This window comes from Protobothrops mucrosquamatus, unplaced genomic scaffold (assembly GCF_001527695.2).
Source record: "Protobothrops mucrosquamatus isolate PMUCROS unplaced genomic scaffold, P.Mucros_1.0 scaffold473, whole genome shotgun sequence".
Classification (NCBI taxonomy): domain Eukaryota; kingdom Metazoa; phylum Chordata; class Lepidosauria; order Squamata; family Viperidae; genus Protobothrops; species Protobothrops mucrosquamatus.
In genome coordinates, this window is record NW_015386794.1 from 492043 (window position 1) to 515613 (window position 23571).

At 36.5% G+C, this 23571-nt stretch overlaps 2 protein-coding genes across 3 annotated transcripts in view; one reads left to right on the plus strand and one right to left on the minus strand.

The window, feature by feature from the left end:
* The window catches only part of MRPL33 (mitochondrial ribosomal protein L33), a 5876-nt gene extending 5142 nt beyond the window's left edge, over positions 1 to 734 (plus strand). For both annotated transcript variants that reach the window (XM_015816648.1, XM_015816649.1), the window contains exon 4: positions 489 to 734. In XM_015816648.1, coding sequence (XP_015672134.1) covers positions 489 to 541 — 53 coding nt within the window. In that variant the 3' untranslated portion in view covers positions 542 to 734. The remainder of the gene's footprint in view (positions 1 to 488) is intronic.
* A 1444-nt stretch (positions 735 to 2178) lies between these two features.
* Positions 2179 to 23571, minus strand: part of RBKS (ribokinase) — a 60589-nt gene continuing 39196 nt past the window's right edge. Inside the window, exons 7-8 of the mRNA XM_015816644.1 lie at positions 19431 to 19619; positions 2179 to 2632 (exon numbers count right to left, since the gene is read on the minus strand). Coding sequence (XP_015672130.1) covers positions 2459 to 2632; positions 19431 to 19619 — 363 coding nt within the window. The 3' untranslated portion in view covers positions 2179 to 2458. The remainder of the gene's footprint in view (positions 2633 to 19430; positions 19620 to 23571) is intronic.

The window sequence follows — 23571 nt, forward strand, 5'->3', positions numbered from 1 at the left end:
ATCCAAGCAAGAAACAATATCTGATATAAACTAGAAGGAGCTGTATATACTTTGCTTTAGATGAAGAATTATTTTAGAAATTATATCACTGATATAAATTAGATTAGAACTGTAAGAAAAAATTATTCATGGAAAATGTACAATTAATGATCTCAATATTTTAAAATTTTGGTGTTAAACCATTGAAACCTATAAAGAATTTCATATACATTGATATTCTTTCTATTTGTTCCTTACCATTTAGGTTTCAAACCATAACACTTTTAAGTAAAATAAGTAAAGCTTTCTTTACTTATTTTGTAGTATTTTTAATGCACCCTAAGTAATATAGACTCTAGGTGGACTACAACATATTTGTTGTACATCATATTCATTTCCTCCCTCATGTGATGAAAGACATACAATTGAACCAATCATTGATTTAGTTGTATTTATGTAAACATGTAAGTTGGCATAATTTTAGGGATTTTCTTTTTGTCTTTTCATAGTCAAACAGAAAGTCCTCTTCAAAGAGCATAAAAAGATCTGTTCTGTGAACTGATGCTTAGCAAAGAAGATTTGTGAAGATGTATACAAGGAAATACGAAGTTGGCAATGCTGAAAAGAGAAAATGAACTGAGATGGTCAAAGCCAATTGTAAATAAAAACATCATGGAAAATTACTGATATTTAGAGATGGATCTTCATCAATTATTTTGTTTTCACACTTGTGAATTAAAATTCTGAATCCATTGTGTATATGTTTCATTTCAACACAAGAGACGAAACCACCTACAAGAGGCTTCTTCAGTCTTTTGCACTAAAATTCTATAGATTCCAGCAAATTGTGGAAATGATAGTTCAAACACATCTGGGAGAAACAGATTTAGGGAAGCTTATATTCTCCTGAGAAACATTCATTCCATGTAGCTACAAAACCGAACAATGGAATAATTTCCATGGTTTGATTGGCGGTCTCAGACATACTGGAAGGCAGATGGACTTATACTGCTTTTTAAGGAATTTGATTTAGCAGTTACAGTTGACTGGTGTTATTATACTTTATTAGATTTCTGTACCGCTGCAAAAATACTTTGTTGTACCCCCCCCAAAAAAAGACCATATCCCATAAACATCCATAGCACAAACTGAAACAATCAGCAAAACAAAAAAGTTGTTAAAAATTCATATCATGGTTTCATCTCAAATATAAAAAGTGCTTCAGGAGAGTTCTGTCAAATCCCTCAACCCATGCATTTCAAGATGCTGGTCATTCCTTTTAAAGTATCACAAAGCTTAGGAGAACCCAGGTATCTAACAGAATATTTAAATTCTATTCAAATATTCCAAAAGTGCCTTTTCAGGAGCCAACTGGAGTTTGCTTTTCTTTGAAAATGTTTCATTTCTCATCCAAGAAGCTTCTTCAGCTCTGGTTGGATGGTGGGGAATCCAACCAGCACCATCCAGTCAGAACTGAAGAAGCTTCTTGGATGAGAAGCGAAACGTCTTCAAAGAAAAACTCTAGTTGCCTCCTGAAAAAGCACCTTTGGGACAACCATGACCTGGATGACTGAGAATCTCCATATTCTTCAAATAGAATCTACACATCCAATGTATGCCTGCAGAATGAGCTGTAGGAGGGGACTTACGTGCCTTTTCTGCAGGAACTGCTTTCCTGTGGAATGGACTCCAACCAGAATTAACACATTCACCTTGTTCTTGATATTTAGGGAGTGTATAAAACTTGGCTTTTCCAAAGAGTGCTTGGAATTGAGGGGTATGCAGTGGTTTTACTTGCGATTGTGGGAACTTGCATGAAGATTAATCCTATTGTGATTGCTGGCTGTAACAGGATAGTTTGAATGTTGTAAAGTAATTTTTTGTAGTGTATTATTGCATATATGCTGTGAACTGCTTAAGAATGAGTGAAGCAGTATAGAAGCATTTTAAACAAACATAAATGAATGCCTTTTGGCACATATCTCATATTCAGAAAAGTATAGGGACCATGACAAAGATTTTTCAAATTCCATTGTTTTTAAAAGTTAACAACTTCTACAATTATGTCTGGAAGTTGAGTCATGGCAACTGGATTACCACAAAAGTGAACCTTACCTTTTTGTGTATGCTTTGCCTCAGTATAAATATTTAACATTTCTTTCTGCTTTGATCATCCTGTTTATCAGTGCAAAGACTTTCCAAATTGTGCAAAAAATTTATTCTCGAAGTAGGATTACAATTTTAAAACATACAGTAATAAAAGGGTCCTTGCTTAAGTGACCAAGACATGGAAATAATCTTACTGTATCAGCCGAAATGCTGTATCCTAAACTGGAATTGCAGTGTGTGACACCATATACACCTCATTCAGGATAAGGCTAAGCAAAAACATGCAATTTATACAATTTTCATTTTGGCATCCGTGTAGTTGGCATTTGTTTAAAAGTTTGAGCAGAGAAAAATCAAATTTTTACACAGCTTAAAATAGGTTTTGTGGCAGATCCTTTCTGTAAGGGAAGGAAGTCTGTGTCCCAGTTGTTTCAGTGCTAATGGATGCTATGAAGTTACTTCTCCTCAGCATTTCATGTAGAGGTAGATTGGGGTAGTGAGCCAGGTAGAATGCTAGTGCTCCGACAAAACTGTCACCAGCTCCCTAGAGAAAGTAAAAGGGGAAAAAATGAAATACTATAAATGGTAAATAGAAAATCCTGTAAACAATGTACTTTAAAAATTCTCACCCTGAGTTTTCATGAAAATGTTTGCATTGAATTCTCAGTCTTAAATGCATAGATGAATGTGAATGAAATGGAGATTACCGATAGACTTCTTGTTTAAAGGTGACTCAACTTTTGCTATCTGTGCTTCCCAACTGATGCAGCCATACAAGGGCAGAGGATGTTTCTCCATCCCTAATTTAAAATGGCTTTCATTCTATGTTTTGGAAATTACTTCCTTAAAAAGGATTACATTGGCAAAAGAATACCTAGAAAAGTATTTATTGGGTTGTTCATGGCTTGAAATGTTTTGGAAGAAGTGTTTTAGATCTTATTCAAGTAAAACCCATTTCTGCCTCTCATATTTGAAAAAAAAAAGGGCAGCTTAAGAAATAGCAATGCACTACATGAAATTTAAAGCAATTGTTCCAAATACTGTTTCAAGTAAAAATTGCATTGTTTAGTAGCATCTGCTAGAAAGGGGCTGTCATAAAAATTAAAAAGGGAGGCAGAATCAGGACAAAACGCTCTACCTTTTATATAAGCATTGAAAATTGTATATTTTGTGTGCAGAAGCTATTTGCCTCTCAAGAGTTGGAAAAGAAAGGCGCACATAGGAAATGTTAAATGTAATGAGCTTATTATAGCCTGTTTTTAGAAGGTATTTTACTTATCCAAACAAGACTCTGGGATATTCCTTTGCATGCACAGTTGAGCCACAGACTTCTACAGTTAATAGAAGCTGCATCCATCTATGGCTATTAGAATTTTACATTTCCGCAAAATATCAGCAACATTCAGAATTATGTTTCCTTTTCAGAGAATTTATACTTCCATTTTCTTGAAAAGTTCAGGTCTGACTCATGGTGTTCTATATCCTTCATGTAGCTAAAACCCTAAAACCAGAAGTATGGCTACTTTAGGTTTTGGTGAGACTTAAATATTTAAGTCCTTCTCTCATATCGGAAAAAGCTGTATTTGTTGGCTTGATTTGTATATAGTACACAATTCCTTCATTACTTCCTCAGAATGTAATAAGGAAGGAAACATACAGGATGATTCTAGATCAAAGTTTTGCAGTCCAATCACTGCAATGGCAGGTTCAGATCAATGGTAAAAGTAGATTCCAAGATTTTAGGATATTAGAAAATATGGTGGAATTACAATAAAACTCTGAAATGGCCACTATGTCCCATGTTTTGAAGTTTCTGTTCTTTTTTTTTCATTCTCTCTTTAATTTTATATAATGGAACGGCCAAGAAAAAGTATCTACAAGTTTCGTTTCAACTTGTTTCATTCCTCAGCCAAATTCACACCAGAGTCAAATATATATCTAGTCTATTTCAACCCTGACATTGTGCTTCTCATTTTCCTTTGGATGGAGTTGTCAAGCTTTATTCAAGTTAGTGCCCTCCAGTTATGTGGGGCTATAATTTCCAGTGAACTTAGTTACTATAGCCCCATACATGTGGAACATGTTCTTTATCTCCTATATCTATGCTTTCTACTCTTCTATTCAACTATCAGCCTTTTTTTTAAACCTCTGGTTTGTTTTTTAGGTAGTCCTTGACTTATGACCACAATTGAGCCCAAAATTTCTACTGCGAAGCGAGACAGTTAAGTGAGTTTTGCCCCATTTTATGATCTTTCTTGGCACAGTTGATAAGTGAATCACTGCAGTTGTTAGTAACACGGTTGTTAAGTGAATCTGGCTTCCCCATTGACTTTGCTTGTCAGAAGGTTGCAAAAAATCACATTACAATGATAAATATGTTTATACAATATTTTTCTTTCAGTTGTATCGAATTCTCGGAGAGTATCTGGGTAAGTGTGTAATTTGGCAAAGATTTTCAGAAGTGATTTATGCATCAGAAGGGGTTACTTAATTATTAATTTAGAAGAAAGAATTCATAAAAGGATACTAAATTTTATAATATTTTAAGAGCTATCTTAGGAATGCCTGAGAAGTTATAAAAATATCCGAATACTGGTAGATAAACAGAAAATCCTCTATGATTATTACAACTTCTCCATCTATAAAATGGCAACTGCCTCCAGATATGACATGCATTTAGACAGGAAAGCTCTGCACAGGATCTACAGTTAAGATAATTTTGCATGTGAAACACTAACGTGATGGTAATTTTCAAAAAAGCTATGTAGTAGGGAAATGACAAAGCAAAATGAGCACATGACACAGGCCTCATCACTGCTGATGGCAAAGCAGCAGAAAAATCTGGTTTTGAGATAATGTTTTCCATGAGTAATGCAAATGACAAAATATAATGCCTATAAATCTGAGCCTGATTTGAAAACCCCAGCTGACTTTTGGCACGTCATTAATATTACAAAAATACATAGGCTAGTATCATGTTTACATTACCTTGAGTCTTTTGGAAAAAAGATTGCAAAAGTACCGTAATAAGTCTCCCCCCCCCCCCAAAAAAAAAGATTTATGTTCTCAAATGTTGGTCTGCAAAATTTACAATTCCAAGTTAGTATGATCAATTGTCAGAAATGCTGGAAAGCGAAGTACAACAACTTCTGTGGGCAATAATTGGGAAAGATGGCTAAATGATACCCAGCAATACAGACAGGAAAGGATTGTGCAGACCTATCAAGCAGATAGTTCCAAACTGGGAAGAAAAAACAGCATTGGTATGCAAATGGTCCATTGAAGAAGACTTCAGTTATGTCAGTGGTTCGCAACCTTTTTAATGCCGTGACCCCAACCGGTCGTAAGTCAAGGACTAAACCGGTCGTAAGTCAAGGACTACCCAACCGGTCGTAAGTCGAGGACTTTCCCTGCCCGGGAGCACCGCGCATGCGTGGTTCCGCCCCCTGCGCCAGCCGAGGCGTAGCTGGCAAGCAGCAGAGACGGAGCAGGCCGACCACCAGCTGGCCCAGCCCAAGGGAGGTAAGGCACCCACCGGAAAAGGGAAAAAAATGGCGGACAAAACAAATGGCGGACAAAACAAATTGCGGACAGCCTTGCTTGGCGACCCCCGTGAAATGGTCGATCGACCCCAAATGGGGTCCCGACCCACAGGTTGAGAACCACTGAGTTATGTGGTTAGAGAATTAAAACAGGACCTTTTCACAGGCAAACAACTCCCAAGAAGCTGGGGAAAAAGATTCTACTATTTTACATCTTACCCAGCTGGATGTTGTGAAGAAAGCTCTTGAGCTGAAAAGACTGTTTTGAATCTTGTTAAAAATCCATAGCTAAGCAATCACATATGTAACCCTTGGTGTCTCCAGTAAGTATTATTTAATTCAAAAATAACAACGGTGTTGTTAGAGAAGTATACCCATGCAATACTTTGCATCAGTGCTTAGGAATCTAGATCCATTTCCTGGCTGATTTCCTGATAGGTCATTTGCACATGATTAAATAGTGCTTAGTGTTAGCCTCATACATTCCTGAAAGATGAAGCCAGATAAAGTGTCTGCTGTATAAATGATTTTTTTCCCTACTTGAAAATATCTTACTGCATAAAACCATTCAAGATCAAAAGCTAGGAGACTTTTGAAAGTTATCTAGTTTGTGGTTTACTTTATAAAAAAACCCCAGCAGTATAAATCTCTCCTTGGACATATAGCTCAAAAAGGTCTGGAACTTGTTAATTCTTGTCATCTCCATAATATATATTTTTGAAGTCCATTGAGTCAGTCACCAGTCAGATAGGCAATAGACCAATTTCTGGACAGACTTGAAAATAGGTAGAGTAATAAAATGAGTATGTCATGCAAACTGCTAGTTGTCAACATCCAGAATAACATGCCCCGGTGATTTCTAAAGGCTTACCACAACACTTCTCTTGCAGCAATTTTAAGGGTCACGCATCAAAGCATAGACTTATAGTTCCTAGCTCTGGCAGAATTATTTTGTACTCCATGATGTTTTGCATGTAGCATCAAATTGAATGTGGAATAATGTTTTATTATATTAAGAAAAATGAAATGTACAGGGCTTTGAGAGGTAGCATAGAAATAGAATAAATAGTTTAAATAAATAAGTAGATCAGTTATCATCTGCTATGGAAAATAATTCTGCTAACACAGAGCGAAGAACACTGCTATTATTCATAAAATACCATCTGTGGGCCTGATGTTGTGCAAACTGTTGTACGTCATTTCCCAACTATCAGAACTGTGATTGGAACTAAGCAATAGTAGTTCAATTATGTAGATATTTGCTATTTCCAATTGGGCAATGTTTAACAAGAATTTCTAAACACGATGGGCTGATTTTCATGAATTTTGCTTTATGTGTTTTTGGAAAAAACAAATGATGCAGCTTTTTAATTTAAATGTAATTTTGCAGAAGTCCTTTACTTTTAACCGTCTGAAACTTTAATGATTATAAATTTAATTTTCATTTCAAGAGACTAATGATATTTATCTCATAACCAATGTATTCTTGAATGTCATTCGAACTCTGCTGCCTTAAACAAAGGGGGTAGTACATTTAATCTAGAAGGCAGGTTCCATGGGGGGGGGAAATGAAATTTTGATCGTGGGCTTTACCAATTAGATAGATTTGATGTTATTGAAATGGCTAGTTATTTTGTAAAAGTAAAAAGATGAGATATTGCACCAAAGGAAGTAGGAAGTCAGTGCCTTTTCCCCCCTTTTTTTCTCCCTTACCTCACTTTGTATTTCGATTGTATCGTATATTATAAACTAATAAAACTTAAAAAAAAATAGAAGGCAGTTTCCGATGGCTGTTGTGGTGAAGCTATTGATACAGATATTGGTATCTAATCAAACCAATGGCAAACCAAAATATCTTGTGGTACCAAATTTTCTATTAAGAATTTTATTTAGTATTCTGTATTACAAGGGAGATTTCAACTGTACAATTTTTATAACATAACATTCGCCATTTGTTTCATTTATTTCGGTAATATTCTTCATTCTAAATAATGATGTGCCAAGAAGGAAGTACTTTAACCTTCTGATTCTTTTTGATGTCCTTTTCAGCAGTGTTTTTAATTACGCCACAGATTTACCCAGAACATTCTTATAGCTCTGTTTAAATTTTCAATAAACTTTATGAGCTGCCTTCTTTAAAAAAACTGTAGTCTTACAAGAAGTTCATGTTTTCATCAAGTACCCAAAACAATAACGGCATCTTTCACTTGACCTAGGCAATTTGAAATTCATTCAATATATAACCAATTGGGGATTTCCTAATAGGTGGCAAATACATTTAATAATAAATAAAAATAAATAATTTTTAGCCATTGTCCTCTCATACGATCATATCTAGGAAGGGGAGAGCAAATCTGTTTTCTCCCTCCCGACTGATAAAAAATAATTGCTCTACAAATGTTGATGCTCAACACGATTTGGACTCCTGAATAATTAATGTTCTAAATATGCATAACAGGTTCTTTCAAATCACCCCTACCCCGACTACATGGAACATGAGCAAAAAAGTGTCGTGAATGTAGGTGTACTAAGTAAGAACTGATGTAAAAGTAAAATCCTTATGTTGCTCCGTAATCAGGTGACCTGAATAATTTGGTAACAAGCCTGGCTATGATGTTACTCATCTCTCATTCTAAATCATTTAAGAATATTAAATTGTATCTGTCCTAAAGCAGATCTCTGGAAAACTCTTAAGAGAAACTCACTAAAATTTTTATTTTTTGCTATCTCCTTTCATCATTAGTCATTTAATGATCCAACCAATTCTCTGCTGATTTTGTGTTCTAATGTATTCCAACAAAATATTAAAGTCAGGTTTAATACTCCCAGCAAAATATTCTCTTTTTATTATAAGATTTTTTTTGACCTGATTTGTGTTCTTTTATATTTTAATTTGGTAGCCTTCTAGTAAAATATTATAGTTTTTTGGTGGAGGGAAGGGATCTCTTAATTTTTTCAGAGTGACATTGTGAATAAATTACTTCTTTTTTATTATTATTATTGGATTCTGTATCTCTTATGATTTTCAGATTTCCATTATATTTTTTCCTATCCTTTCAATGAATTCTACAGTTAGACACTTTATTCCTCCGATCAGTAACTAATAAATAATACATTTTGTGACATGGCCTAAATTGTCACAAAAGATTTTTTTTTAAGTTCCAAGCAAACTCATTCATTTTCCTTTTAGGTTATGGGATCAGTGAAATATTTGTTTGAAATTATTTTGCTTAAGATACAACTATACATTTCTAACAGTTTATTTGGAACTTTGTCAGTCAGTCATATTTGTAAAGAAATTCAAAGTTTTGATTTTGCGAGGAAAGGGGCTTTTCTATGTTTGAATGAATTATTTCATCTGAACAGAAGAAAAAGAAATTGGTCAAATTTCCCCACATGTAACAAACTATTTTACTATTTTCGGACATGTTTAATAGGAATTCCATTTTAAACTGGTAAGTAAAGGTGTATTTAAACTGAGGAAAGTAAATAATACAAACATTAGTCTTCAACTGTAAGGTCTGGAAGCAACCAGATCACATTAAAAATCTGCTGTTCTGCTTAGCACGCCACATCAGCAGATTGGAAGGAAATCATATTGGAAATTGTATAATAGAAGTTAGCAAAAATATTGTAAATCACCTGGCAGTGCCATTCAGTTTGTATCTGCCAGTCTAAAACCTGAAATATTTAAGACAGCCAGAGGGCAGCAGATTGCCAATTATTTATTATTGTATTTTGATTGCACAGGTGAGGTGAATTTTCCAACTCAGGCATCTGAAATTTTATAAACATTTAAAATTACAAAGAGGCAACCTTTGAGGCCTTTGGGGTTTTCCCATTTCTAGCTATTGCTCATTTTTATATTTAATTTGAAAATAACAAATTCATAAGATGATAATTGATATTAAGTAAATTATCAAGCATGTAAGTTAAGTAAGGGAGGCAAGATTTTGCTATTACTTGTTTGCCTGCAAGTATTCAAATCCTGGACCTATGCCTTAACATACCATTACCTTCTGCGCCCCAAGCTTTGGTCCATAACTCAAACACTCTTCTCTAAGGATTTAAATGAGCATCATTAGTCATTAAATGTGGCAAAGAAAGTAGTCAGACAGAGCTCCTACACACCTAATTAGCAAATGCTTCTTTACAATCTTTTGCTCCACAATGAAACAGCAGATGTCTATTAGGACTGAGATTGTCATAGCTACATTAAGCAGAATATACGTTTAAAAGTCCAACAGAAGTGCCTGCTGTTCTGAGAAGTTACGCCCACAGCCTATTAGCCCTTTTCCTATTTCCACCATGCAATGATAAGCTCTACTGATTCATTAATGAGCAGAGGGCACTCTCTATATTCCTATGAACATTTTCTATTATAGCACTTACCACCGGGATTTCTGATTCTGAAAACCATGTTTTGTGTTAGGCCCAGAGCTATATTATGAACTGCAAGGCTTCTTTTAAACTCAGAGGGAGAAAATGACTAGACACTGATTTTCATCAACGTCTTGATTTATGACACTGCTCACAATTCACATGTTTCCAAACAGCTGGATCATCATTAAATTACGCATTCCCATCTGGAAGAAAAGTTGGAAAGCTGCAGGCCTTCTTCCCCCCTGAACACAAGGAATAGAAAGGGATTTAATTAGGTAACTGGATGATTTGGAAATAAGATCAGACCTTGACCTGGGTGGTCCTCTGCTTCTCCCGCTGCCTTATGTTAAGACCACAAGCTGTACACGTACAGACCTGTTTACATTTGCTCAATTTGCTTAAATTACATTTCCATTCATTATCAAAAAGCCATTTCAACTGAGAGGGAAAAGGTCTTTATAAAAAAAATATCGTATGGTTATGTCTAGAACTAGTCAGGACAAGACCATGGGATCCAGCATTATAAAGTTACATATCTGGCTGTGCACTGATGAATCAGAGAGGAACCTTCCCTTCATTATGTGGAAATGATATTTCAGGGGTCAAAATTCCTATGCACCGCTCAATGCCTCATTTTTCCTTTCTGGAAATGGGGGAGAATAATGCTTTTTATCTCAATAAGTAGCCAGATGCTTCAAAGCTTATAAAATGCTTTTCAATCAGCAAATGCATAGAACAAGGCAGTCAGCAAATGGAAGCAGATGAAGTATTTTTCCACTCATTATTAAACAATCTGTTAGTTCTGGTAATAGAAATCCTACAGTATACTGCAAATACATTTAAGCATACCACTCATTAGCCTTTCAGGCTATTCTTACATGAAAGTAGCAGAAGCACACATAGGCTCCAGCATGTTTGATGCGATTATATATATATCTGTGCTAAACTTTATTAACGATTTCAACAATATTTTAAGGTGTATTATTGTTAATATCATTATTGCATCAACTCGGTTTGTTATCAATAATGTGGTATCCTGTCCCTGTGACTAAAAACGGAGAAGCCAAGCCAGAATGGTAGTCATTTGGTGATCTGGATAGGATAAAGAACTATTCTGGGACAAATACTGAGTAAGCATCTTTTCATGCCAAAGCAATTCAAACTTGGCAAAGCATCATTATAGACAAGCAAAGATTCTCAAAATGGTCTTAAAAGGTTGAGAAGGAACAATGGCAGAACTCCAAAAGTCTGATGGTATCCAGTTGTGTCTGGAGTTGCAGGGCAACTTTCCCTAAAAATAAAAAAGGTTGGAAACAAGCAGAGTTGGCGGAGAAATCTGACTCCACCCATGTTTATTTTCTGAGAAGCACTTTTATGTTGTTTTCTCCGAGGAAGGTGCTGTAGCAGCACTAGTAACTATACCTGCACATCAATTCTGTGGAATGTTTAATCACAAATCATTGATTAGGATAAGACTCTTAGGAAAATTCGCTTTCATAAAGCTATTTCCCAAGGACAAATATTCAAAGCACTTCTTGGAGGAAAGCCCTCTAAATTTATTTTAGCAAATGAACAAATCCTTGTTTCTTTCACAGGGGCAACAATGTTACCAGGAAAGGCCCCCAACTGTCTGTATCAGGATCAGAAGCTAGGGTGACCTATTCTCTGTCTAGAATAAAAGCAAGACAAGTCAGAGGGAATGATTTCAGCTCATGCTACATTCACAGCCAAGTTGAACTTTAGCAAATAATAAATGCAGTGTTAAAAAAAAAATAACAGTTGCTGATTGGAGCAGCTGGTGGTTTATTTTATTCTGTATGGCTCTTTGTATTTCCAAAATTCATTGGATTGCATATTTGAGGCGAGAAAGCAGAAGGCTAAGTCACAGGGTTATTTTGGCTACCCGATAAATAAAGGCAGCTATTATATTATCACTATCTGGGGCATAATTTTCTACAATAACACCCTCCATCTCACCATGCTTCTGTGCAATTAGCCACAATTAAAGCCCAACTGCTCTCCCAAATTAAAGTTTCCACTGTTAACAAGCTTCCCACACTGTGGTCAATACCATATTTTGCTATTATGCTACCAGCCATATCCAGGAAAAGCTGAATTTTAGTCTGTCCTCGCTTCTTGGTGAGCTGAAGAAGTTGCCCTCAGCACTCTCTCTGCCAACGGCTTCATTTCCTAGCAGCTGCTGTTTCCACTGTCAAAAGGTTAACTAAAACCAAAGAAACTCTGCAAAAAAGATAGAAAACACCAAGGGATATTATTGAATAGCTAAGGCATTTGATAGTAACCACAGGTTCCACTTCTGCTGATGCACAGAGTTTTCAGTAATTAGTCATTGGATTGAGCTCATTATTTATAGTTTTTTAAAGTCATTGCCGTTAGGCCACAAAGCCAGGAAACAAAGAATGGATGCTTTTAAGAAAGGCCTGGCTTTCTGGTATATTGATAAGATTCCATTTTGTTCCAGTCCCAAGTGAGCTTTCCTGGTGTAGGGTTAGGCCAGAATTTGGAAATACTTTCAAGAATATAATCAATGACCATAGAAGAGGCTGAAAAAGGATGTGTGCCTAAATAGGAAATGGATCTGGTAAGAAAAATCTTGTGTGTTAAAAGCAAACAAACACTACTGTATGAATTTTGTTCTAAGGAACTGTTTATCAGTGGAAAGGGAGATAGAACATTGAGCAACAAAGATTGGGCAATAAGAAGCACAAAAGCGTAATAGTGTTGAGCTGAAATAGACAGTGATCACCTAGTAACTCAAAGTCCAAACTTGTCAAATCACAATTTGTCTATTGGACATCTAAGTGCAAGCCATGAAAATTTTCATGAAGTCCATATGGATTTACACATTGTGCTAAACCATAATAGCTTATCTTGTATGAACTCAGCCATTGCGCTTTATAAATCATGATTTATGACTCAGTATCTTAGGCGAACCCAGAAATAAATGAACCAACTTATTAATTCCACCAGCTGACAGGGATTAATTTTTACAGGCACTAACATTGTTCTTTTTATTGGATATTTACATTCAGTTTCCTAAACTGTTAAATAAAAGGATAAGTAAAAAAAACTGGAAAAAAAGAACTAGAAGTAAACTATGACAAAACGACACAAGATTCATTCTCAATAATACAGATAACAAGAAGGGGAAAAAACCCCTTTCAGAATAAAACAGCTTTAAGAGCCTGTTTAAAAGGAAGCAAAAAGAAACTCGCTTGGGAAGATATTCTACACTGAAAAAGCCCTTTTTCATAGGAATACTGTAAAACTGATGCTGGAAAATAATCATTGGGAATGTTTCTGTTTCCCTGCATTTACTGTTGCTATATTGCTTCTTTTACTTATTTCAACATAATAAAGAAAGAAAGCTAAAAAACCAACAGTAGACCTGCACAGCTATGATGCAGAGGAAGCATCGGTCACTTAATTTTTTGACAACAAACAATTAACCTCTGGCATCTTGCTCTAAAAAAGGAAACGTGGGGAATTATGCAGAAAACTCAGTATTCTAGTCGCGTTACACGCGGCCTATTGTAGTTATCGTTCAACACTTCAGACAGAAGGCAATTAGACAGAAGGCATTTTGGACTTGTTGCAACGCTCAGGTTGGCATAAGAGTAGCTGAAGAGCTGGTATTTTCATCTTTAAGAAGCCATTATCTTCTAAACCAACTTAAATATACACCTGTGTATTATATGTTATTTTAAAGCAGAGGGAAATATTGTTTAGGGGGAAAAAAGTCAAGGAAAGACATAGTAGTTGAGTTCCCAGGAGAACTTTTTAATTCTGTGAATTAATTTTAATTTTACATAGTAATTACTAAAAGTGCAACACAAGCTTCTGCATGCTTTCTCAAGAGAAATTCCTACTCTTTTCAACAAGATGACCTTCTTTGTAAGTTTAAGTGTGATTAGCCAAAGGAAATTCTACTGAATTCAATGAGAAGTGGATAGAAGATTGCAGCCTCATGTCCTAAATACACTGAACAGCTAATAAGTTCTATTCTTATGTTTTTTTACTTTTAATAAAATATATATTGATTATCACTTTTTGTATATGGCCATCCATCCATCCATCATTTAGAGTTTGTGATGATGAACCAGAAAAGGATAGACGCTTCTGAAACTTGTTACTGCAGGTTGTTTTAATGAATGAATTGTTGATTTATACGCTCATAACAATATTGTAAAGAACAAAATGCTTACAGAAAAATAATTCTGCATGTTTTAAAAACAGCAGCCCTATATTTTATAACAACGTAAGGTCAGATCTAATGAGGGCTCAAGATTCACACCCAGCCACAAAAAAAAACCAAAAAAAAAAACCACAACCTCACCCAAAACCCACTATATAGTATATACTACACACACACACACACACACACACACACACACACACTACTACTACTACTACTACTATACAGTATATGTGTTTTTTTTCTTAACATCTAGGACATATACTACATTTTATTCTAATCCACCATATTACTTTGGAAGTAATAGAGTCAGCTGTTGGATGACAAGATTTGATAATATGTAGAGATAGGGGCCAGGTAGAGGTCGTGAGCAGCAAACTGCCCTTCCAACGCCTGCGTGTCTCTTCTCTCTACAATAATATTTCGTTTTGGTGTTTGTGCATATTACTGTTTGCTATATAGGGAGAGAAATTCAATTTATGTGTGTGTGTGTGTGTGTGTATGGGCCCAATGGTCTTCAACCTCTTTATCAACGATCTGGACGAGGGGATAGCTGGGGAACTCATCAAATTTGCAGACGACACCAAGCTGGCAGGAATAGCCAACACTCCAGAAGACAGGCTTAGGATACAGGAGGATCTGGACAGACTTGAACACGGCGCTATCTAACAAAATGAAATTCAATGGTGAAAAAAGTAAGGTTCTACATTTAGGCAAGAAAAACCAAATGTACAGGTATAGTATAGGGGGTATCTTGCTCAATAGTAGTAACTGTGAGAGGGACCTCGGAGTCCTAGTGGACAATCACTTAAATATGAGCCAGCAGTGTGCTGCAGCTGCCAAAAAAGCCAACACAGTGCTGGGCTGCATTAACAGAGGGATAGAATCAAGATCACGTGAAATATTAATACCACTTTACAATGCCTTGGTAAGGCCACACTTGGAATACTGCATCCAGTTTTGGTCATTACGATGTAAAAAAGATGTTGAGACTCTAGAAAGAGTACAGAGAAGAGCAACAAAGATGATTAGGGGACTGGAGGCTAAAGCATATAAGGAACGGCTGCTGGAATTGGGTATGTCTAGTTTAATGAAGAGAAGGATGAGGGGGGACATGATAGCAGTGTTCCAGTATCTCAGGTGCTGCCACAAAGAAGAGGGAGTGACGCTATTTTCCAAGGCGCCTGAAGGCAGGACAAGAAGCAAGGGATGGAAACTAATCAAGGAGAGAAGCAACCTAGAACTAAGGAGAAACTTCCTGACAGTGAGAACAATTAACCAGTGGAACAACCTGCCTCCAGAGGTGGTGAATGCTCCAACACTGGAAATTTTTAAGAAGAGACTGGACGGCCATTTGTCTGAAATGGTATAGGGTTTCCTGCCTGAACAGGGGGTTGGACCAGATGACCTCCAAGGTCCCTTCCAACTTTATTATTATTATTATTATTATTATTATTATTATTATTATTATTATTATTATTATTATTATTATTATTATTATTATTATTATTATTATTATTATTATTATTATTATTATGTTAGTTAGTTCCAGGTTAGTCAAGATTCAGCCAAATAAAACCTGAGTTATCTTTATTGTCCCATATTTTAGATGAAAGAAAAGCGAGGAGGATCTTATGGGGCTATTTGCCTTGACCCCATTTCTCCTCCTTTTTTTGAATGGCCTGCTTAAATTCATTTGTGCTCCTCTCATCAGTCTTCCCCATGCTGTTCCTCTTTCCCCTTAGCAGCTGCACATGGTTGATGGTCTTGCCTTTTTCCTATTTTCTCCACTTTGGAACATTTTTGCTCAGGATGTTTATTTTTATTTGTTCCAGTTTGTAAGATCACCAAACTGACAATAGTCCTTGACCAAACATGTGCTATGTCACCTGAAAACTAGATGTATGGAATGATTCATGCATGCAATGCTTTGCACATCCTTCACTACTATCTCCAATGATCTGGATGCAATGGTTCTCATAAATCTAACCATGTAGTTTTCCTAGGTAGCAACATGACTGTGGCTTGCTGTTGCCTTCTGGCACTTTTCTAAATTCTCAGTCTAGCCTACAGTCATTGCATTTCCTATTACCAACTAGGTCCACCCTTGATTAGCATTCCAGGATTAGCCAAGGTCATTTAGGTGCTGCCACCTTCTGTCATGTACACACATTTGCACATTCATGCATATAATCAAATGTCAACCATTTAATGGATTCCATTAAAACCTATGCTTTGTTGATCTGCTTTTCATAACAACCTCTATATTATATGGTTACAGAGACATCATTGCAGTTGACAATAGCAGCACCTGCTAAAGGCCACAACCCTGGAATATCCTAGTCTTGCTACTCTCCCTTTATTGCTATCAATACAGTGAGTCTTTCTGAGCTAACCAGTAATATCTGAAACATAATTTTGCTGCTTCTCCCAAGTGCAGAGAGAGTACAGTAGGAAAGTATTTACATAATCACAAAGTGGAGAGATAGTGGTAACTGCATAACTGAAGGACACTTTGTCTAAAGACTTCAACTAATATTGAAAGTATATCTAAAATTCAGATGCTGAAACAAAGAAAATGGGTGGATTAGTGCCCTTATGATCCATTTGTGGGTTTTTCGCAAGAAAGCTGGCTGCCCATTGTTAGACGTAATCTTCTCTACCAGATGGACACTTGGATTTGATCAGATAATCTTTTCTTAATACAGATATAGGCTAAAATAAACTCAGACTATGGTTAGCAAGACAAATTGAGGTTTACAGTAGTTTCTTTTAGCTTTAAAACTATTCTGAGGTACATTTAATAACAAACATTTAATAATAAACATTTAATAATTTGGTGTGATATCTATGAAATTAATTAGCTTTACTTGTAAACAAAAGTGGGCACTAAGCAGTCAATGTTGAATATTATCAGTAGAAGTAGCATTTACATTTTCTTGACCGTCTGCCACTAAAGCAGGGTATTCATGTACTTCTGTTGGATGACTACCCTGAAAAATTGTTTCATTACACCCCTCCATTGTTATCTAATCAGTAAAAATCTAGCTATGAAAACTCCTAGCTTAACCAGAGAGAATTCTCGTGGATTAAAAAGTGTGAAAGAATATCACTTTACCAAAAAGAAAAGAAGGAAAAAAAAAGGAAAAGAAAACTGCCTGTTAAAACAGCAATGATAAGAAGGTGTATTGCTTAACCAAACAATAGGAACATTCATTCGCAACCTCAAACAGAAGCACTTCACATTAACCTGAGCTCAATCTGAGATCAGACTCTGGATCTGATTTTCAATGCTGGGACAATCCTGGTATGTGCGAAAAAGAAAATGTTTCTTAGCATATTAAAATACTTAACCCTCATTCCTGGGGCAAGCAGGTCACATTCAAGATTTGAAAATATGGTTTCCAGAGAGTAATTTCCAGGGATTTTGATTCTCTACTCTGTTTAGCAAGTATCTCTGCACGTCTTTTGAGTAAGAAAATGATAACCATCATATAAATAAGGTCACAATCAAATCTGTAAGTTAGTTCCATGCTGACCACGAGGATTGAAAACGTGCAGAAACACAGGGAAACTACCATCTTGGCAGGATAATAATAATAATAAAAATATCCAATCAGCTATAATGATAGAGGAGAGGCAAGGTTAAGGGCAGTCTCCTCCAAACCAATGTACGAAGCAGTTGCCCTAAAGAAAGAACCTGCAAACAGAACTTACTCAATTTTAGTTTATGTCAGCATGGAACTCATGAGCTGCTATTTCAAACTTGGAAGTTGACAATTTCAGACCGAAAATGCTCAGAAAATTCTATGCACAGAGCTGCATAGGTTCTCTGTCCTTAGGACTCTGCCGTTAAAGTCTTCTGTTGGGCATTTGGGGTTAAGGCTGTTTTCCTGAGAAAAATGTATTTTACCTACTTGGGCACAAACTGATGTACAATTAAACAATATCAACACAGATTTGTTTGCTTCTGATCAAATCTGCTTTTCCCTGAATTAAACCAGTTATTCTTGTTTAGGTACATAATAGCACTGTGCTTAGCCTCTAACAAAAAGTTACAATTGCTGGAGGAAAACAATTAATGACGACATCAGGCACCTAAAATGTATAGCTGGTACATGGAGTGCTGTCAGCAACATCACCAGAAATGTTCTGTGTTTACATCAGAAAAAAAAACAGTACAAGATGTCCCAGCATAGTGAATGTGGGTGAGATAAATCAGCTATCAGGAACTTAACTACTGTCCTTCTTTGGGGCTGTTACTAATAATTATAACATTCCACCCTTCAGTCACCACTTGGGATTATAAGCAGGAAAAAAATTTGGAGGACAGAGAACCCCAAGTTCTCCAGTATAAGAATGCTCAAGTTAATGGCCGTATAAATTACAAGAAAACTAATTTGGTATGGCACACTTTTTCTGATATTTAACTATGCCTTGTGGAAGTTGAGTACCAGATACTTCTTAAGCTCTACAAAGTCATAGGTTCTGCAAGCACATACACTTCAGGCATGTGAGGACACAACCAGTTATTCAGTTTGGGGGAGACAGAAAACTACTGGGCGTCTCCCTTCTTTTTCCAGACAGGAGAGTAGGTAGCTGAAGTGAAGGTGCTGAGGGATTATTTCGCCATCTTGCACAAGTAATAAGAACATTACTGTTGCAATACAGAAGAGACAGAAAGATGAAGGAAGTCTAAAATAACATCATCGGTACATGCTGCTCTCTGCCCTATCAAAAGAACACCAACCTATAAACCTTGGGTGAACTCACATTCATTGTATAATAGGCTAGAATGGCCACAGTTTGATGATATATATATATATCTTTTATTTTTTAAAAAAATTGTAGTGCCACTCATTTAAAACACATCTTAGAGTGGCTTAGAACAGTAAAACTCAGAACAATAAAAGCCATAAACCCAAACCACAGTACCTCAAACATTTCCCCACAATATCCCCCCCCAACCAACTTCAGATGTACTCATTCTATCTCAGAACCTGGGTAAAAAGCCAGGTCCTGATGGCCTTCCAAAAGGCTAAAAAATGGGGGACTTTCCCAATTACCAGGGGGAGGGTCTTAGGTAGAGAAAGCCACAGAAAAGCAGCCATGCATTACCACCCAAAGATTTCATTCATTATTGAGGGTTTTTAGTACTCAAATGAATAGTCAAAAAATGAGACTTAAAATATAATGCATACCGTAGTATCCACAGCAGAGATCTTCCTGACAGGAATATGATTTGGGGTTGGTTCCTCTTTGGAGACTATCACACAACCCTCTGGTCCCAAAGTTACGACGACAGTCCTACAGCCTCTCTCTAACAATTTAGTTCCGACTTGTCCAGCATCTCCAGCATTACCAACTGCAATTCCTGTTAGAATTTCTGCCTTGAAGGAAATATTAAAGCCAAATGTTTAAGCAAGCAAGCGAATTGTAGCTGAATAGCAACAGCATCTACAAAAACCATATATATAGTATCAAATAGAGAGGGAGCAGGCATGCGTAATTGCAATGGAAAAATAAAAATATCAGAATTTTGTTTCCTTTGGATTAAGGATACTGGACTTCATAGCTGGTGGATTTAGAAATGGACATGGATTGCATAACTGGTTCCATAGGGCAAATTCCCAAATTCCTTGGGCCCTCCTTGGGGTACTGATGAATAAAGCATTATTACTTTCATGACACTGACTGACTCAGGTTCATGGTAATAATTTAAGTTTCATAATGCTAATATGAACATGTACATTTGGCAGTTTTGACACAGTGAAGCTTTCAATTCAGTGAATGAAAGCACATTTGTGATAAACTAACAGGCTATATTTTTAGATGTGGATAATACAATGGCATTATTATGAAGCTGTTAAACATCTATAATTGGGATTTTCAGAGTTCTATTACAAGGCTATCAATTAAGAGGGGTAAGACTTTTACTCCTGCTTTGCCTAATGGGATGCTTTGAAGAGCAACTTCTGGGAAAACCGTCCTTGGGGTTCTTTCTTGTCTCATGTGTCCCAAGTGGAGGTAAATTTTTCCCTATCCTTCCTGCCAATTTTCCTGGAGGCAGTTCTCCAAAGCAGTCCTCTAAAAAACTATGGAAAAAAATATGTTGCTGCTGACTTAAAGGGTGAGGCTTGGGAATGGTTAACGAATACAAATTAGTTAATATAAATTAAGTGTGCTATTACTCCGATTCCAAGGGAAAGTGTATGGAGGAATAGCATGACTTATTACCCATTTGATTCTATGCAGACAGTCCTCACGTAATGACTATTCATGCAGTTCAAAATTACAGTGGTGCTAAAAAAGGAGACTCGCAACTGGTCCTCAAAATTCCATTTATTATAACACCCTTGCTGTCATGCGAACATTGGAGGCTGGCTCACACAATGGTTGCAGCATCCCATAATCATGGGATTACCATCTGCAACCTTACTTTCTGGCTTCCTTTAAGTAAAATCAATGGGGAAGCCAGCAGAGAATGTTGCAAGTTGTTTTAGTAAGTTGCTTGCACTCTCTCCCATCTGGCAGCAGCCAACTCCGACTTTGCCATGCTCACACTACACCTCGCAGGCTGTTTGTGCACCCTCCTTTGCCCAGCAGCTGCAACTCTCAGTCCCGACATACTTCATGTTTTACCTATCTATAAAGCTACTGGGACTTGCTTAATGACCCAGAATCCTTGCTTAAAGAAGGCAATGGGGAGTGTTGGGATTGCCATCACTAAGCAATGCAGTTACATGATATTGTCCTTTATGACTGCATAGCTTAGCGATGGAAAATCCGGTCCCAGTTACCATTTAACTACCTGTACCTGGGAATGGATGAGAATGTATTTTTAAAAGAGAGGTTTTGAGAGTGTTAGAGGCAGCAAGAAATGTTTCTATACTGAATTATCTGACCAAAGGGAAGTTGTTTTGAAGGGGGTCTAAACAATTCTTTGGGAATTCGATCTGTTGAGCCATTTGTGCTTTCAATGTCTGTTTTTAAATACACTGCAGGTAATCCTTGACTTATAATAGTTCATTTAGTGACCGAAGTTACAAAGGCACTGAAAAAGTGACTTATGACCCGTTTTGCACACTTACGACCATTGCAGCATCTCCATGATCATGTGATCAAAATCCAGATGCTTGGCAATTGACTCATATTTATGATGGTTGCAGTATCCTGGGGGCATGTGATCATCTTTTGCAATCTTTTGACAAGCAAAGTCAATAGGGAAGACAGATTCACTTACCAACCATGTTACTAACAACTGCAGTGATTCACTTAACAATTCTAGCAAGAAAGGCTGTAAAATGGGGCAAAACTCCCTTAAAAACTGTCTCACTTAGCAACAGACTTTTGGGCTCATCTAAAAGAAACAAAATTCTGTGGCACTGATCCTGGCAGTTCTCAAGATTAAAACAAACAAACAAGCAGAACACATACAATAATATCACAATAAACACAATGAAGAAAGCTAAGATATATAGCAGATACTCTATCTATGCATGGTTCAAAAATGATAAGGACTAAGTGCCTTGGAACTCATGCAAATGCAACACCTCTCTTAATTAAAGTAAGCTAAATTAAACTAATTCTGCAGGATCCTGAAAAGACTGACAAGTGAATCCATTAATTAAAGCAGCTGCATCTCTTTTCCCCCGTCTCCTGTAGAAACCTGAAAAAAAAAATTGGCTGCTTTAACAAGAGACAGAACTTGTATTGCACAAAGTTCTGAACCATCTTCTAAAACATTCATAAAATATGCACTGCCCTATGCTGATATTTCTTTAAGCACAGAGAGTACCCAAAGTTCTTGATCAATGTTTGTTTGTCTTTCCTTACATGTTGTCACATAGATCTGTGGTTGTGGAGTTATCAAAATATCACTTGTTTTAGGAATTTCTGCTGTATCTGCATTCTGCAGAGAAATGCCTCCAGCTACATGCAGCAACTGAAAGAACGGGGGTAAGTCAGGACACTATGGAACAATTTGAGAGACACTTTCCTGTAAGGGTAGCAGATACCAGACGGTTGATGCATGCCAAAAGTTAAAAAATGTATTTCTAGGTCTCAATTGTGAAATTCAATATAAAACTTCTGGTTGTGTTGGAAAGTTCCTCCCTCTAATTTTTAATTAACAAAAATGTACAATTGGAGGAAACAACTAATGGCTGCTTTTAAAAAGAGAAATAAAACACAATAGCAGGAGGCCGATTTTTTAAAAATAGTTTTCAGGAGAATTTTTTTTAATAGTTTTCAGCACTAGGCACTCCTAACCCCCAAAAAATTTTCTATGCCCTCTTGTTAATTCCCCATAAAACATTTAAAGGTAAATGAACAAATGTTTAAAGAAATAAGCTAATCTATGTAAGATTCTACTGTAAATAACTTTTCTGGTAATGCAATGCTGTCATTGCAAACCAAGCACTTAAACTGAAAATCCAGACACTGGCTCAAACCTGGAACAAGCTACATTGAAATGAATTCTTTGTTTACCTATACTTCCATGAAATATTTGATTGTTAAATCTACAAAATAATGATTAAACATGTGTCTTCTTTAAAAAGGACATTGCAGTTACAAGTACAGATTAGGCGAAACCTGGCTCAAAAACAGTAATTGTGAGAGGGACCTTGGAGTGCTAGTGGACAATTAAATATGAGCCAGCAGTGTGTGGCAGCAACGAAAAAGGCTAATGCAATCCTTGGTTGTATAAACAGAGACATAGACTCCAAATCACGTGAATTAGTGTGATTAGTACCGCTTTATAAAACCTTAACAAGACCACACCTGAAATACAGCATCCAGTTTTGGTCACCACATTACAAAAAAGATGTCGAGACTTTAAAAAAAATGCAGAGAAGAGCAATTAAGAGGATTAAAGGCCTGGAGATAAAAAACAGATGAAGAACAGTTGCAGGAATTGGGTATGGCCAGTCTAGAGAAAAGAAGGAGTAGGGGTGACATGATAGCAGTATTCCAGTATTTGAGGGGCTGCCACAAAGAAGAGGGAGTCAATTTATTTTCCAATAAAGACAAGAAACAATGGATGGAAACTAATCAAGGAGATAAACAACCTGGAATTAAGGAAAAACTTGCTAACAGTGAGAACAATAAACCAGTGGAACAGCTTGCCATCAGACGTTGTGGATGCTTTATCACTGGAGACTTTTAAGAAGAGACTGGACAGCCACTTGTCTCAAATTGTATAGGGCTTCATGTTTGAGCAGGGGGTTGGACTAGAAGATCTCCAAGGTCCCTTCCAACTCTATTCTGATTGAGTTACAGTTGAAGATGTAGTATGAAGATAATGAAGATAATGCATAAACCAGACCTTCATGTCAACCA